This window comes from Lacerta agilis, chromosome 8 (assembly GCF_009819535.1).
Source record: "Lacerta agilis isolate rLacAgi1 chromosome 8, rLacAgi1.pri, whole genome shotgun sequence".
In the NCBI taxonomy this organism is placed as follows: Eukaryota; Metazoa; Chordata; class Lepidosauria; order Squamata; family Lacertidae; genus Lacerta; species Lacerta agilis.
Genome location: NC_046319.1, coordinates 15112244 through 15127045, shown reverse-complemented (window position 1 = coordinate 15127045; position 14802 = coordinate 15112244). Strand labels below are relative to the sequence as shown.

Below are 14802 nucleotides of genomic sequence, written 5' to 3'. Positions count from 1 at the left end.
ACAGGGTTGTTGAGAAAGTCAGTGAAAATTACAGAGCATTGACCCCGCATCATCTCGTAGCCGAAAGCTTCGGCTTTTTTGGTCATTCTGCTCATGCAGTGTGATTCTTTGCTTTTTCTCTTTAACGATCCTGGAAGTATAACCCAGAAGCAAAACCTTGCCTTAAGTCTGGCTAGCGAGCCAGGTTCAGGCATTGCACTAAACTTCAATGTTTACTCACTTGCCCTAGAGCCGGAGTTCTTGGCTTCCTGTGATGTGTGAATGCAGCTTCTGGGTCACCCCTAGGTGGTGGCAGGGTAACTTTCAGGAAGTTGGGTGAGGGGCGAAAATTGCACCCAAAGGAACTTTGACACTCTGTAAAATGGCGTCTACACCAACAGCTTTGAATGGTGGGTTCCCCGGTTTGCTAGGGGAAGATTCTTGCTAATGCAGTGGGGCTTTCTCATACACCCCTGGCACTCCCCTCCCCCACATATCTCCCAAATCCCCTCTGGAGGTTCAGGGGAGTCCCAGGACAGCAAAGGGGGTGGGGGTGGGAGAGGAGAATTGTTCTACCTGACAAGTAGAAATCATTGTGCCATCAGAACGATTATAAAATAGCATGACACCAAATTGCTTCCAGAGCAAATGGTAAATACTAGTTTGTGTCTTTTTATCTCATAGGTTTTCCAGCAGGTAGACTTCAACAAGAAACCGGGACGCATGAGTTCAAAACCCATCAACTTCTCTGTTATCTTGAAGCTCTCCAATGCCAATCTTCAGGAGAAGGCTTTCCGGGTAAGGGGCGGGCTTTGGGGGCAAGGTCGCTGGGCAGAGATGGTGTGTTCCAGCCTCTGGCTTTTTGGAATAGCAGCTTTTGAAATGCCAAAATTATGAAATCCTAATCTTCCATATTTGCTTGCGTGGTTATTTATACTCTGCCCTTCAAATAAATGTTCAAATAACTAGAAGCAGAAGGATTTTTTTTTGGGGGGGGGGTGATGATTCTTCCCCAGCCCTGCCTGGAGGTGCCAAGGATTGAACCTGAGACCTTCTGCATGCGAAGCAGATGCTGTACTACTGAGCTGCAGTTCTCTAGTAAATTTTTTAGTTTGAGTAGTATAGAATTAGAATTGTGGGGACACCCTGCGGGCAGTGAATATGACTTAACCATAAGCCCGTCTGCATCACCTAATTAATTATGAAACCAAGTCTAATTAAGCATCACCAGAAGTAATTAATATGAGTCATTAAATATGTAACGTCTGGACTCTTGTGATTTGGCCAGCTGTATGATAGGTGCAGGTGTCCTTTGTTATAAAAGAGCTGAACTGGGCATAGGGTCTTGGGAGGGCTCACCCATCTGATGCCCCATCCCAGTGTTGTTGGCCCTTCAGCCCCAACCAGCACAGCCAATGAACAGGCATGATGGGAGCTGTAGTTTAGCACCACAGCAGCTGCCCCAGTCTTCCCTCATCGGATGCGGCTCTCCATTACCTGATTGATCATTGGTAACTGGTGATGCTTCAGATTGAAGCTCAAAGTGGTGCTTTGCAACTGAACTATGATCCTCCTTTTAAAATGAGCATTAAGTTCCCAGTCCTCATGGTTCTGAATTCAGCGCTCCTTGAAATAAGTGCACAGAAAGCTGCCTTTGTCCTATCTACGCTGACTGGCAACATTTCTCTAGGACAGTGTTTTTCAACCTTTTTGGGGCAAAGGCACACTTGTTTCATGAAAAAAATCACGAGGCACACCACCATTAGAAAATGTTAAAAAAATTAACTATGTGCCTATATTGACTATATATAAAGTAATTTTCCCACGGCACACCAGGCAACATCTCGCAGCACACTAGTGTGCCGCGGAACAGTGGTTGAAAAACACTGCTCTAGGATTTCAGACAGGGGAGATGCCCGGCCACACCAGGAGATGCTAGGGCTTGAAGCTGGGTTTTTCTGCATGCAAAGCAGATTCCCTTCCTCTCGGTGCCTGCCTGGGAGATCACCTGGGTGGAGAAGCCATATACTTTGCCTCGAGTTCAGTGGTGGAAGGAAAGCAGAATACAAGCACTTGCTTTCTCTCTCTCTTTCTAACAACTCCCCCCCTCTCCTGCTTTTTCACACACAGGATGGCCTCATTGACCAGCTATACGACCTGACTCTGGAGTATCTTCATGGCCAGGCCTATACAATCGGTTTTCCAGAGCTCGCCCTCCCAACTATTCTCCAGGTTCGTCCAGGTGTCAAAAAACTAGCCTTGGGTGAAAAGGCACCTCTTTCTCTGGGGTCAGCGCTGTCCCTCTGTAATGGGGATCCTGACTGAGCTTGTTCCCTGTTTATGATAGTGCAGAGACTTGACAACCTACAGAAGTTTTGCTCATCCAAGAAGTTGTGTGGTTATTAGTGGCAAGTGAACGTGCCCTATTTCTGGTCTGCATCACTTTTGTATGTGTTCGCCCATCCGTCCCAAATTCTGCACTAGGAACATAGGAAGCAGCCTTATATTGAGTCAAACCATTGGTCTAGTTCACTTAGTGTGGTCTGCACTGACGGGGAGCAGTTCTCCCATGGATTCAGATGGGATAGTCCCTGCTGTGCCTGGACCCGAGACCTTCTGCACGCAAAGCATGTGCTCTGCCACTGTTCCACATCCCTTCCCACAGAAGAATAATTGTAGAAGTGGTTTTATTGGGGTGCGACCCAATTAAGTCTTACTCAGAGTAGACCCATTAACTTTAATTGAGCTACACTGAGTAGGACAAGCATTGGATGCAACCCATTGCCTTTAATTTGCCGAGTTTGTCGATCTTTTATATCTTAGCTTATTTCATTTTATTGTGCACTGAGGAAAGTTTGGTTGTTAACCGTTTATAAAACCACAACTGAATAAATAAGGATTGTGCCCCAGTCCTACTCAGAGTAGGCCCATTGAAATCTATAGCCATGACTGAATCTGGTTCATTAATTTTAGTGGGACTGCTCTGAGGAGGATTTAGGCTTGTCGCCAACAAAGTAAATAATTTAATTTGAAGTTTTTCAAAACATGCAAATTCCATGTGGAAATTTATACTAAAAAAGAAAAAAGTTGCATTTTCTCCCCAAGTGTCCACTTCTAAATAGCAGCCATCCAGTTCAGTATTGCCTACTTTGACTGACAGGGTTTCAAGCAGGGGACATTCCCAGCCCTACCTTGGGACTTTCTGCCTGCAAAGCAGATGCTCTACCACTGAGCTACGGCCCTTTCTGAAAGTGACGTGTTTTTAAAAATGTCCTCACTGCTTCCCATTCTGCTTGGGTGGGAGCCCTGTCTGCAGCAGTGCCGTTGGGGGAACGCCTTTCCTTTCCACTCTCCTAAAGACGCCTCTGCAGGGCTTTGCTTTTCCTGGAATTCCACCCCCTGCACCCCCTTCCTCTGGGCGTGGGGCTGGGCTCCCATCCTGGCCTGCCTCATTCATGAAACGCGGCTGTAGCCTGGAAGGATCTCCAGAGGAGACTTTTACAACCTTATTTTTGCTAGGGAATCAGGGTGTAGTGGGCGGAGGAGAGGGAACGTTTGGTTTTTAACCCCTGGACCCTTTGCCCTGGGACCCTGGGGTGGTCTTGTTTGCCCCAGAAGGTTGTTCGTAGGGAAGGAACAGCTGCCTGTCCTCCTTCAATCTCTGAGGATAATCTGAGCTGGCTGGCTGTTTGGAGCAACCAGGGGGGATGCTTGCAATTAGCACAAACACGCAGGCTTCAAGCTTCATCCCCATCCGTATGCCCTGGGGGAAAAGACTGTGAGAGACAGCGAGAGAGAGGAAGTGGGAAGGAAGGAAGCAAGGAGAAGGAATGTTTTAAGGAAAGAATTGGGGGGGGGAGCTGGCTTTGCGTGTAGCAAAGTTCTGGGTCTGTGTCCAGTGCTTGGCAGCTGCGGTCAGTTCCAGACGCCCCTGTCCTGGTCACTTAACTTGGGTAGCTTTAAAAGAGGGTTATAAAAACTCACAGAGGAAAAGGTGATCAGCAGTTCCTAGCTATGATAGCTACCTCCACTTTTGGAGGCAGGGTGCATTCTCCAACAGTGGTGGTGCAGTGGTTAGAGCAGAGCTTTCCAAACGTTTCATGTTGGCGACACACTTTTTAGACATGCATCATTTCGTGACACACTAATTGAGTTTTACTAGCAAACTGGAAGTTAAACTAACCCCTTTCCAGCCGCAGGAGGAGAGCGGGGAGCGTTTGCCTGACACACCTACGCACTGCAGCCGACACATTAATGTGTTGTGACACACTGTTTGAAAGCTCTGCGTTACAGTGTTGGACCATGGGCCTTAGAGATAAGGGTTCGATTCCCCACTCGACCATGAAGCTCATGGTGGAGTGACCTTGGGACAGACACTACTTCTCAGCCGTACCTACCTCACAGGGTTGTTGTGGGGATTAAATGAGCGGGAGAGCTGTTATAAGCCGCCTTGAGCTCCATGGGGGGGGGGAGAAGGTGGGGTATAAATGCAACAATGGGAATTGCAGGGAGGCAGAGTTGATGTGCTCAGGTGCTGTTTGTGGGCTTCCCATTGAGGCATCTGGTTGGCCAACAGGATGCTGGACTAAATCAACTTTTTTTGTTTTGTTTTAAGCTTCCCATTATATATATATATATATTTTAAAAACTAGGGGGACTATGACTACAAGGCATATAAGATAGCAAGGAAACTTCTCTTGCACAGCTCCTGATCCTTTCAATAGAGCTTGTGCAGAAGAACAGCCCTGGTGGATTGTGGTCCAAAAAGTTGGATCTCTCTAACCCTGTACCCTTAACTCCAAATAACATGTTTATAAGGAACATAGCACTATATTAGGTTCTTCTTCCCTTCTGTAGCATGATGTGCTGATGTTGTGCTGCTGTCCCCACTCACAAGTGAATTCCATGATCTTGGGGTGACTCTGGGCACACCATGCTTTGTCTGGAAGTGCAGCTCAGGCGATGGGGACAGGGATTTCTGAGCCCCAAATTCCAGTGACTAGTGGGGCAATTCAGGGAAGGGCTGTGACTCAGTGGTAAAGCCTGCAGAAGGTCCCTGGTTCAATCCTTGGCAGACTCCCTGTTTGAAACCCTAGAGAGCAGCTGCCAGTCAGTGTAGACTGTATTGAGCCAGGCGGAGCAGTGGCTTGACTCTGTACAAGGCAACTTCCTGTGGGATCCTGGATCCTGCGTTCCATGCTTTCTTGCTCTTTTGGCAGCTGTGCCGTACTGCAAAATATAAAGTTGTAAGGAGCAGAGTTGGGGAATTTTATGGGATCGGTTCGTGGAATGTCTCTTTCCTTTCCTGCAGCTGAAGTCGTTCCTGAAGGAGTGCAAAGTTGCCAACTACTGCAAGACGATCCGTCAGCTCTTGGAGAAGCTGCAGGAAAACTCTGCCTACATCACCGGCAAGCGGCAGAAAGCCACCTTTGGCGTCGCTAACCGGGAGGCTGTGGTGAGTCTCTGTTTTCTCTCCCTCTCTGGCTCAGCATCTCAGGAGAGGGGCTCTGACTGCCACTTGGCGGAGCCTCACGCAAAGGCAGGAAGGAAGAGAAGGGCTGGGCGTGGATGCCGACTCTCGCTTGAGTTGACTTGAAAAAGAGCTCAGCCCACGAGAACAACAACAACAACCCAGAGCTCTCATTTCATGACGCCCACTAATATTTTTTAAGGCCGCGGTGGAAATCCCTTATGATCTCTGGCCTTTATGATAAAATTATTTAGAGACCTCTGTGGCTGATCATAACCACAGGCCCTGTAGAGTGTGTGTGTGGGGGGGAGAGCTTGTGTGGCCTTCCAGATCTTGTTGGGCTTGTGTCAGCCCACAGCCAGCATGGTTCAGTGGTCAAGTGATGGGAGTCCAGCAAAATCTGGGGGGTGGGGTTTACAGGCTCCCCACCCCTGCATTAGAAGGTGGCAGAACTGTGACGGAGGTAGGGAGGGGCAGTAAAGGCAAGTGATGGCCTGGTTCAGGGATTGGGGGCGGGCTGTGTGATCCTCCAGAAGTACTTTGTATGTATAAAATGCAAGAAACCGTTTAACAACAGAACAGTGTAAATTTAGCAAAAAGAGGTGGTTCCCACAAAACAAAATACCTTGGCTGGGGTAAAAAGGTGTTTCTTTGGCACACAGTGGAAGTTGTTCGGCAAAGTTGCTAGGTGCATCTCTGTGGGGAGAAGAGTTCTACACTTGAGGTGCCTTCATTCCAATGCTTCTGGGCTTTCTTGTTCAGAGGCCATTTATCTCTGATGATCAGTTTCTGAGCGAGGATGTGGGGGGGGGGAATCTGTTTGACTTGGGCTGACACACAAACCTTTTTACACAGCATCCATCTGCTGACAAGGTTTTGAGACGGTTGGCCTTTAGGCTTACAGCTGTGCTAGACTTGGGGGGTGGGGGTGGGGGAGAAAACTTCTCTTGGCTGCACTAATCCAGTGGATCAAAGTGGCTTTTGGCATATCAAGGAATCATGGGGATGCCCAAACAACTGTTTGAACGACTCCTTTGCTGGAGTCATAATGAGCAAAGACCTGCCCTCTCCCCTTCAGTCCTCATCTGCACCAGCTGTAAAATGGGCATAGGAATGCAGACACTATGACTTGCCTCCAGGGGGATGGGGAGGGGAAAGCTGTGAATATATGCTCACATGCTGGCTCTTAGCTTAAGATGGTGATCATTTGCAGCTGACAACGGTATTTTCTTGCTTACCTTGACAGGAGCAATGGGAGAAAAAGGTCAGAGAGGAAGGGACTCCGCTGATGACATATTATGTGCATTGGAAGAAGCTGAGGGAGAAGGAGATTCAGCTGGAGATCAGTGGCAAAGAGCGGGTAAGACACAGATGGGGAAGCCGAGGCTCAGGGGCCAAATGTACACGCCCAGCCCTCTCTTTCTGATCCTCAGAACGTTCCTCAGACCACACACCTCCTCCTAGGCCGCACTCCTTCCTGGCCCTGCTTCGCACCCTCCTTGAGTAATTTTGCCTGGCTGGAATATGCCCTTTGAACAGAATGGAGCTGGAATCATTCTTGTCAGTGTCCTTCTGAGCCGGAGATGGGAAACCAGATGTTTCCGGACCACATCTCCATTATCCCCAACGATTGGCTGTGCTGGCATGGGCCACAGGTTCTCCTTCACTGTTTTAATAAATAATCATAATAATGTGCTTCCAGTTTCCTGGAGCCTTTAATCCAGGGTCCAAAAAAACAACAACTAGAGGGCCACACCTGTTTTAATCTTAATAAGAGCCCAAGCAGCCACTCATGCAGAGACATAGTAGTGAGCCTCCTTTCTGGGTGGGGTTTTCAGCTCCCAGGAACCTTTAGTGTAGGGATGCAGGTGAGGGGAGGACTATGGCCTTCCCTGATATTGTTGGGCTGCCAGCTGCATCATCGCTGACCATTGGTCATGCTGCCCGGGGCTGATGGGAACTGAAATTCAACAACGTCCAGAGAGCCATAAGTTCCCCAGCCTCTGTCCTAATCGTGTGTGTAGTTCTCTTCAGTTAAAGGGCAAGGGATATATTTATATGGGCTGTCATGCTGCTGCTTTATGCTTTTGACTGAAACGGGGAGGACTAAAGTTTTCTGTTCTCCTGGCACAGATGGAAGATCTGAACCTACCTGAAATCAAGCGGAAGAAGCCGGGCGAAGAGAAGGAGGACGATAAGAGGGAGTTCAAGGACCTTTTTGAGCTGGACAGCGACTCTGAAGAGGGGGAAGATGCTGGCGGTGGCCTGTCTGTCAAAGGTACAGCAGGGACTTTGAAGTTGGGGTGGGTGGGGGAGCTGCAGTCTCCCCTTTGGCCACTAGGGGTTTGCTGTTGCCGTGTTCTCTTGAAAGCGGGAGTTAAAAAAGCCAGAGCACACCAGGAATTAGGAAAAGAGCATCCCTTTGGACACTCGCTGCCAGTGTGTTTTGGAAGGGTTTTAAAAAAATGTCCCCCCCCCCCCCAATAAACACAGAAATATACAAAGGGAAAGCAAAAGGCTCTGCGCGTTGGGAGATCCTGTTAGCAGCCGTTCTTTATTTCTGCTGCTTATTAAAGTCATTGGATGAACAGTTTAGCAGATACTTCAGGTGGCACAATGGGTCAGTGCACCTGGCTGTTAACCAGAAGGTTGGTGGTTCGAGCCCAACCAGGGACGGCTGTGGGCAGGATTCCTGCATTGCAGAGGGCAAGCAAATTCCCATCCTTGGTTCAAACAATGCTAAATTAGAGCTTGTGTTTTGGACCCTCCCTGCAGTGGAGGGAAGGAGCACAGTGGCCAAGACCAACATGTTCCCAGTAAACCATGTTTTTTCTGTGACTTGTAAAGGGTGGTGTGTCAGTGAAATAATCTATGGACTTCATAGCACATAACAAATACAAGGCAAAGTCAAAATGAACAGGTTTAAAACAAGGAAGAAAAATGACTAGCCTTCACTATTACCTCTGGTGGTGCTGAAAGCTTAAATACAGTTCAGAGATCTTTTTTTTTGGGGGGGGGAATCTTCTCACTAGGCTCAATGGTTTCCCCTAACTAGTTCATTAATCTACTGGGTTGTCCCTAATGCTAATCCTACTCCGAGTGCACCCATTGAAGTTAATGAACGTGAGACTAACGGAGGTCCATTAATTTCAATGAATCTACTTTTGAGTAGAACTCAGCAACCCAGAAATCAGGCAGCAGCCTGAGTTGTATCACTGTCTGTGAAGAACATAAGAAGAGCCCTGCAGAATCAGGCCGGTGGTCCATCTAATCCAGCATCCTGTTATCACAGTGGCCAACCAAATGCCTGGGGGAACCTGATGGCAGGATTCGAGCACAAGAGCAGCATCTCCTGTGGTTTCCAGCAACTGGTATTCAGAATCATTACTACCTTTGAATGTAGAGGCAGGGCATAGCCCTCGTGGCTAATAGCCAAGAAGCATTCTTGGGCTAGAAGCAGCGGCACTCGTGCTGGGCAAATCACCCCACAGACTTGTTTTTGAACTTCCCTGGGACATGTGGCCAACAGCTGGTGGGAATAAGATGCCAGACTCCGTCAATCCACCCCACTGTGGCAGTTCTTAATGTTGTGTTTGGGAGTTCCTTGTGGTGCAAATCTGGATTTAGTTCATGTTTTTGGCGTGGCCATATACGGGCGATCCCCTCTCACGGCACTCGGAGGAATAAACGAGGACATTGGGGTTGTATTGATTTTGAGCTGGTTGCTTGGCAGTCTTCGCCGTCAGCATTTTTTTCCAAGCCGAGATGAGCGTGTGCACTGCTGTGACTAGAAGAGGCAGGAATGCCTCTGCTGCTGCTGCTCTCTCTCTCTCTCTGTGTGTGTGTGTGTGTGTGTGTTGTGCTGGTGGCAGGGGCACTGGGTCGTAGCAGGGAACGGTGTTTGGGCACCCCTGGAGAGGCGGTTAGGCCACGCATGGCTGGGCTGCTGATGTGCCCGCCTTTAAAGCTAGCTGCCAACACCATTCTCCCTGCGAGGAGAGAGGCAAGGGAAATCCTGTCAGCATGCGGCAGGCTGGCAATGCGAAATGAAGTGACACGTTTTGGAGGCTGGCGAGCCTCCCTCGGTGGAACGACAGCAGGAGCTGTCACAGCTGGAAATCTCTCCCCCCCCCTCTTTCTCTGGTTCCCAATAAGCATTGAGGCCATGTTTGTTTTCTTGGGGAAGGGCCATTTCTCCGTGGCAGGGCATCTACTTTGCTTGCAGGAGGCGCCAGGGTCAATGGCATCTCCAGGCAAGGTTTGGAAAGAACCCCGTCCTGAAACCTTGGGAGAGCTGCTGCCAGCCATGATCCCTAACTAGATGGGCCAGTGGTCTGACTTTGTATAAGGCAGCTTCCTAACATTCCCAAAGTTGCAACCCCCCTTGAATGAGGCCAATTTCTGCTTTATTTACATGACCTTTTCAGCACAAGGTCCCTTATAAGGAAACCCGGGCAGGGGGATGGGGCAGGTGGGCGGGGCCAGAAACAAAAGTGGGCCGAGGTTTGGGTGCACCCCTTTGCACTGTAGAATAGGTGTCTTCATGCCTTTCAGACCCCATGACCCACTTTCAGCTCAAGCATGCATTTGGGAACGCACTGCTTAATCTTTTTCAACATATTTGCATGGTGGTGGTGCTCCTGTTATGATCCACCTTGGATCATGCCACAGACCCCCTAGTGGGTCCAGGCCGACCCGTTGAAGACCAGTGCTGTAGACCACATTTCATCCATGTTCCAAGAGTCAGAGGAACACCCAACCACAGCCTCTCAATTCCCCATCTTGTTAAAGAGGAGGAGATTTGATAACCACCTTCAAATATCTTAAGGGTTGTTGTCACATGGAAGATGGAAGAGCAAGGTTGTTGTCTGTTGCTCCAGAGCATAGGATCTGAACCAATGAATTATAATTGCCAGAAAGTAGATTCTGAAGAAACATTAGGTGGGACTTTCTGACGGGAAGAGCTGTTCGGCAGTGGAATGGACTACCTCAGAAGATGGCAGGCTCTCCTTCATTGGAGGTTTTTAAAAAGAGGTTGGATGGCCGTCTGCCTGACCTTCTTTTACTGTGATTCCTGTGTTGCGGGGGTTGGGCTAGATGGCCTTTGGGGGACCCTCCAACCCTGCAGTTCTGTGATTCTTTGGCAAAGAATCTATACAGTGTGTAGTTGGGAGTGGGAGGAATCGTACAGTTGTAAAGCTGATAACGCGCAGTTTGAAAAATCACGGTGGGGTGGACCCATTAGGCATATGTGCAAACTTCCCAAACCATATTAAAACATCTTTTTTATGGGGGGGGGGCAGAACCTCCTCTTCTTCATCTTCATCTCCAAGCATCTAACACTTTGCAGCATGCTTGTAAATACCATTGAAAGCACCTGTTGGATGCTTAACGAAGACATATTTATATATGAATTGTTGCTATGTAGCAGACAGGGACTAAGGGCTGCTAAGGAGAAATTGCCACTGATACAGGATGTAGGGAAGGAGCACAACATACTTTGTGTTTGCTTGGCTTTTTGTATGTGTTTAGTTAGTGTGGGGAATTTGTGCAGCTGGGAAATCTGCTTGGTTAAAAAAAAAGTTCTTGGGTACTGAAAGTCCCAAGGGTGTAATGCAGAGGTCTTCCTTTTAAAATCATTTTTCTAGTCCTCTTGATCATATAAACCAGGGGTGAGGAGCCCAGGGGCCTGAGGACTAGATGATCTACTCTTTTTATAAAAAAAGAAGAAAGTGGGATGAGTCCGCAGAGTTGGATCAGGGTTCCAAGAAAAACCAATGAGTGTTGCTTTGCTCAGCTATCAGGTAATGAGAAGCTATCGGACGCTTGGAAAATGGGTGGGCCTGCTTTGGAAACAGTATGGTATTTACATGGGATGGGGTTGTGGTTAGACCTAGGCACAAATTCTTCCTCCCGGCTTCTCTGTTTCATCCTCGGGTCCCTCCCACAACCTCCTTGAGTGCTTTTGCCTGGCTGGAATATGTCCTGGAGCCCTGCAAATGTCTCTGTATTGCAGGCATAGGCAAACTCGGCCCTCCAGATGTTTTGGGACTACAGTTCCCATCATCCCTGACTACTGGTCCTGTTAGCTAGGGATCATGGGAGTTGTAGTCCCAAAACATCTGGAGGGCTGAGTTTGCCTATGCCTGGTTTATAGTGCCATTGAAAACCCTCTGCTTTTTGCATACCTGGAAATACAGCCTCCTGTACAAAGATAAGAACTTCCTCTTTTTGTTCTACCCACTTTGGCCTCTGGCACCACCCACAACTGGCCCCTGGAAAGTTGGTTGTATGGGAATGCGGCCCTCGGTCAGAAAAAGGTTTCATACCCCTGTATCCAAATAATGGGTTTTGTACAGGGAGAAGGAAGATGATGATGACGATAATTCTTACACCTCACCCATCTTGACTAGGTTAGGCCAGCCACTCTTGGCGGCTTCCAACAAAATATAAATAAAAAAACATTGAACATTTAAAAGCTTCCCGAAACAGGGCAGATGGCATAGTAAGGTGTTCATTGGAACTCATGACAGAAAAGCAGCCGTGAAGGATTGATTGATTGAGGCAGCAGGTTCCTAGTCCCCATGAATTCACCAGAGAGCAAGCCCCACCTCACAGCAAGCTCTTCCCTTGTTGACAGAATGCGCTTCCTATTTATGCTATAGCTGTAGTTTCTTGGCTGTGTTCAGATGAGTGGAAAATAAGCCGTTAATAGCTTGGAAATTACCAATTTTCTGTTAATTAGCAGCAGCTCACAGCCCCTCTTCCTTTTTTTTTAATTAAATATTGCAGTAGTTAAGCACTCATTAGCGTTTTATAGCAACTATAATCTCTGCAGAGTAAGTTAGTCTGGAGAGCAGCCTGGCTCCTGATAGTTAACCATTGCAAACTTAGATCTCTAATCAAGACTAAAGGGTTGTACCTAATGTTTAGACCCGTCTGAATTTAATGGCCTTGACTCAACTTAGGTTCATTAATTCCAATGGGTGTACACTGAGGAGAACTTGGTTGGAGACAGCCTTACACCCAAGTGGGCCTTATCCAATTTTTACTTCTTCCTCCATTTCAATCATGAGGGGAATAAGGCCCTTTGGAGCTGTATTTTATTCTATGGGTTTTTTCCACTGAAATATAAAGAAGTTGGACCTCCTAAATTCTCTGGCAGAGGTTATGAGTGTGTGTGGTTGTATATATATATATATATATTTATGTGCTCTATAGATAGATGCTGGCTGCCTTAAGAGCCAAATTTCGTCTGGTTGCGTTCTAAACTACCAAAATGAATAACACAACTAGAATATCTTTTCATTTTGATTCAAAATCCATATATTTTTGTTGTAACATGTTCCAAGTTTGCAAACATGAGGACCAGTGCTTTGTTTGTTTGAAACGAAAACCACCATTCCGATAAGAACCATTGGAGGGTATGTCTCAGTAGCCATGCTACTGCTGCTTTGAAATTAGGAATATTCTTCTCTCTCTTCTGTGTGGCTTCCCTCAGAAGAAATGGCCTGTATTTTATTTTATTTTTAATTATACTAATGACCATATACAAGAGCCACACTGCAATTATTGCTTAGATGTACTTTCCTGTTTGGGGAAGAGGGCCTAAAATCAAGGTTTGTAGAAAGCAGGGCCTTCTCTGCTGTGGCCCCTTAACTTCATGACTCTGCAAGCTGCCTGACTCCTGTAAACTGTTGTTCACAAGTACAAAAGTGGGGGAATTTTGCAATTTGTGGATGGAAGAAATAGCCTAGCAATCCACACAGACCCAACTTTCTCAGGATTTCCTTTTTGCAAAGAAGCAATGGCCATAAAATCACATTAGGTTTGTAGTAGATTCATCCTACTGAGTGGTGCATCTTTTTTATTTCTTTAATAGCATGTATTTTTTTAACCCTCTTCAGTTGCTTCTAAAAGGCTTTGCGGAGAATCACTGGGAGAGCTGGAGTATTAGTAATGTAAGCTTCCCCTAAAAAGCAAGACTTGACTGCAAGAGCCACAGTCCTGTCCAGGCTATAGGTCAGGGGTGGGCAGGGCCAGAGGCAAAACGGGCAGGGCAATGAATGCTAATATTACCTTTGTGCACTGTAGGTCATTTCCCACAAACACACTTGAACCACCCCTCTCTACCCTCCGTCCAGGGAAGCATTGTTGCAGTTGAAGGGCACATTTCTAGCCAGGCAAAAACGGCTGAATGGGACTTGTGAGGGGCATGGCCCGGGGGAGAGAAGGTGTGGCTTAGAGAGAGTCCCAAGGGCCAGATACAGAGGAGCGGAGGGCCGCATTTGGCTTATCTATCACCATGATGAATTGGACTAGTGATGCTAAGAGGAATGGATGGTGTGGGGAGCCTTGCTTCTGTCTGTGTGTGAGAGAGAGAGGCGGGGGAAAGAGAAAGGTCAGGGGGTTTGGACGCCTCAGGCCAGAGCCGCGTTGAATTTCCGAGAACGAGGCCCCGTGTAAGATGGCCTCCCCTCGCCTGCCAGATTTGATCAATGGCCTGTCTGCGGTCTCAGTGGGGAGAGGCAGCGGCGGACTCATTCCTCTCATTTACCGGCTGACGGAGCTCCAGGAGGGGAGGCTGGCTGCTGCGGGCGGTTATTAATGGCTTGGGGAGAGCTGGTGGATTGCCTTGTCACGAGGCAATTAAAGCCGGCGAGGAGCCGCTTCGCTGGCTGCCGCGTCTCCCCGCACCGGGGCCCGTAATGAGCGATCTGTCCGCATTAAGCGACGGTGCGCCTCTAATGAACTTTAGCGCGTTCCTTCATTTATCCAGCACGTAATCATATTACGCCAATTTAATATTGGGGGGTGGGGAGGGAGGGGGAGGGTTGTGTGGGGCAGCCAGAGGGAGAGGGAACGGTCTTCTTCCTCCCCCCTCCTGCTCCCTGGTTCGTTACGGGAACAAATTTCCCGGTGCGTGACTGTGCATACATTACTAGCCAGCCTGATCTGTAATGAGCAACGATTGTATATGTTTGTTTGTTTGTGTGTGTGTGTGTGTGTGTGTGTGGTTGTGTGCTGGGTGAGGTTGGACGTGTTCCTTTTATCAGATAATTAGCCTGTCGACCCAAATGTCAGTGGGTAAGGAAGGGGGAGGAAGAGGAGGAGGGAGGAGGAAGAATAGATTATGTAATAACCATAGATGATTATCTCAGATTTTACCTCAGGGGAGTTTTGTGCTTCTTTCTTCTCTTCCATTCTCTTGTCTTCTCTTCTCTCTCTCTCTCTCTCTCTCTTGCTTATAACTTGCATTTCCCTGCCTCTTGTATGTTTTTGACTAAATGAAAGATATAATTCACTAGAAGTGTGTGTGTCTATACATTTACTCTGCCTGTTTGTAAAATGCA

The 14802-nt window shown here is 47.8% G+C and overlaps 1 protein-coding gene across 2 annotated transcripts in view; it reads left to right on the top strand.

Moving 5' to 3' along the window:
* Window positions 1-14802, top strand: part of NOC2L (NOC2 like nucleolar associated transcriptional repressor) — an 82142-nt gene that overhangs the window by 57662 nt on the left and 9678 nt on the right. For both annotated transcript variants that reach the window (XM_033156274.1, XM_033156275.1), the window contains exons 13-17: window positions 664-777; window positions 2110-2211; window positions 5291-5434; window positions 6696-6809; window positions 7583-7727. In XM_033156274.1, the coding sequence (XP_033012165.1) occupies window positions 664-777; window positions 2110-2211; window positions 5291-5434; window positions 6696-6809; window positions 7583-7727 (619 nt within the window). The remainder of the gene's footprint in view (window positions 1-663; window positions 778-2109; window positions 2212-5290; window positions 5435-6695; window positions 6810-7582; window positions 7728-14802) is intronic.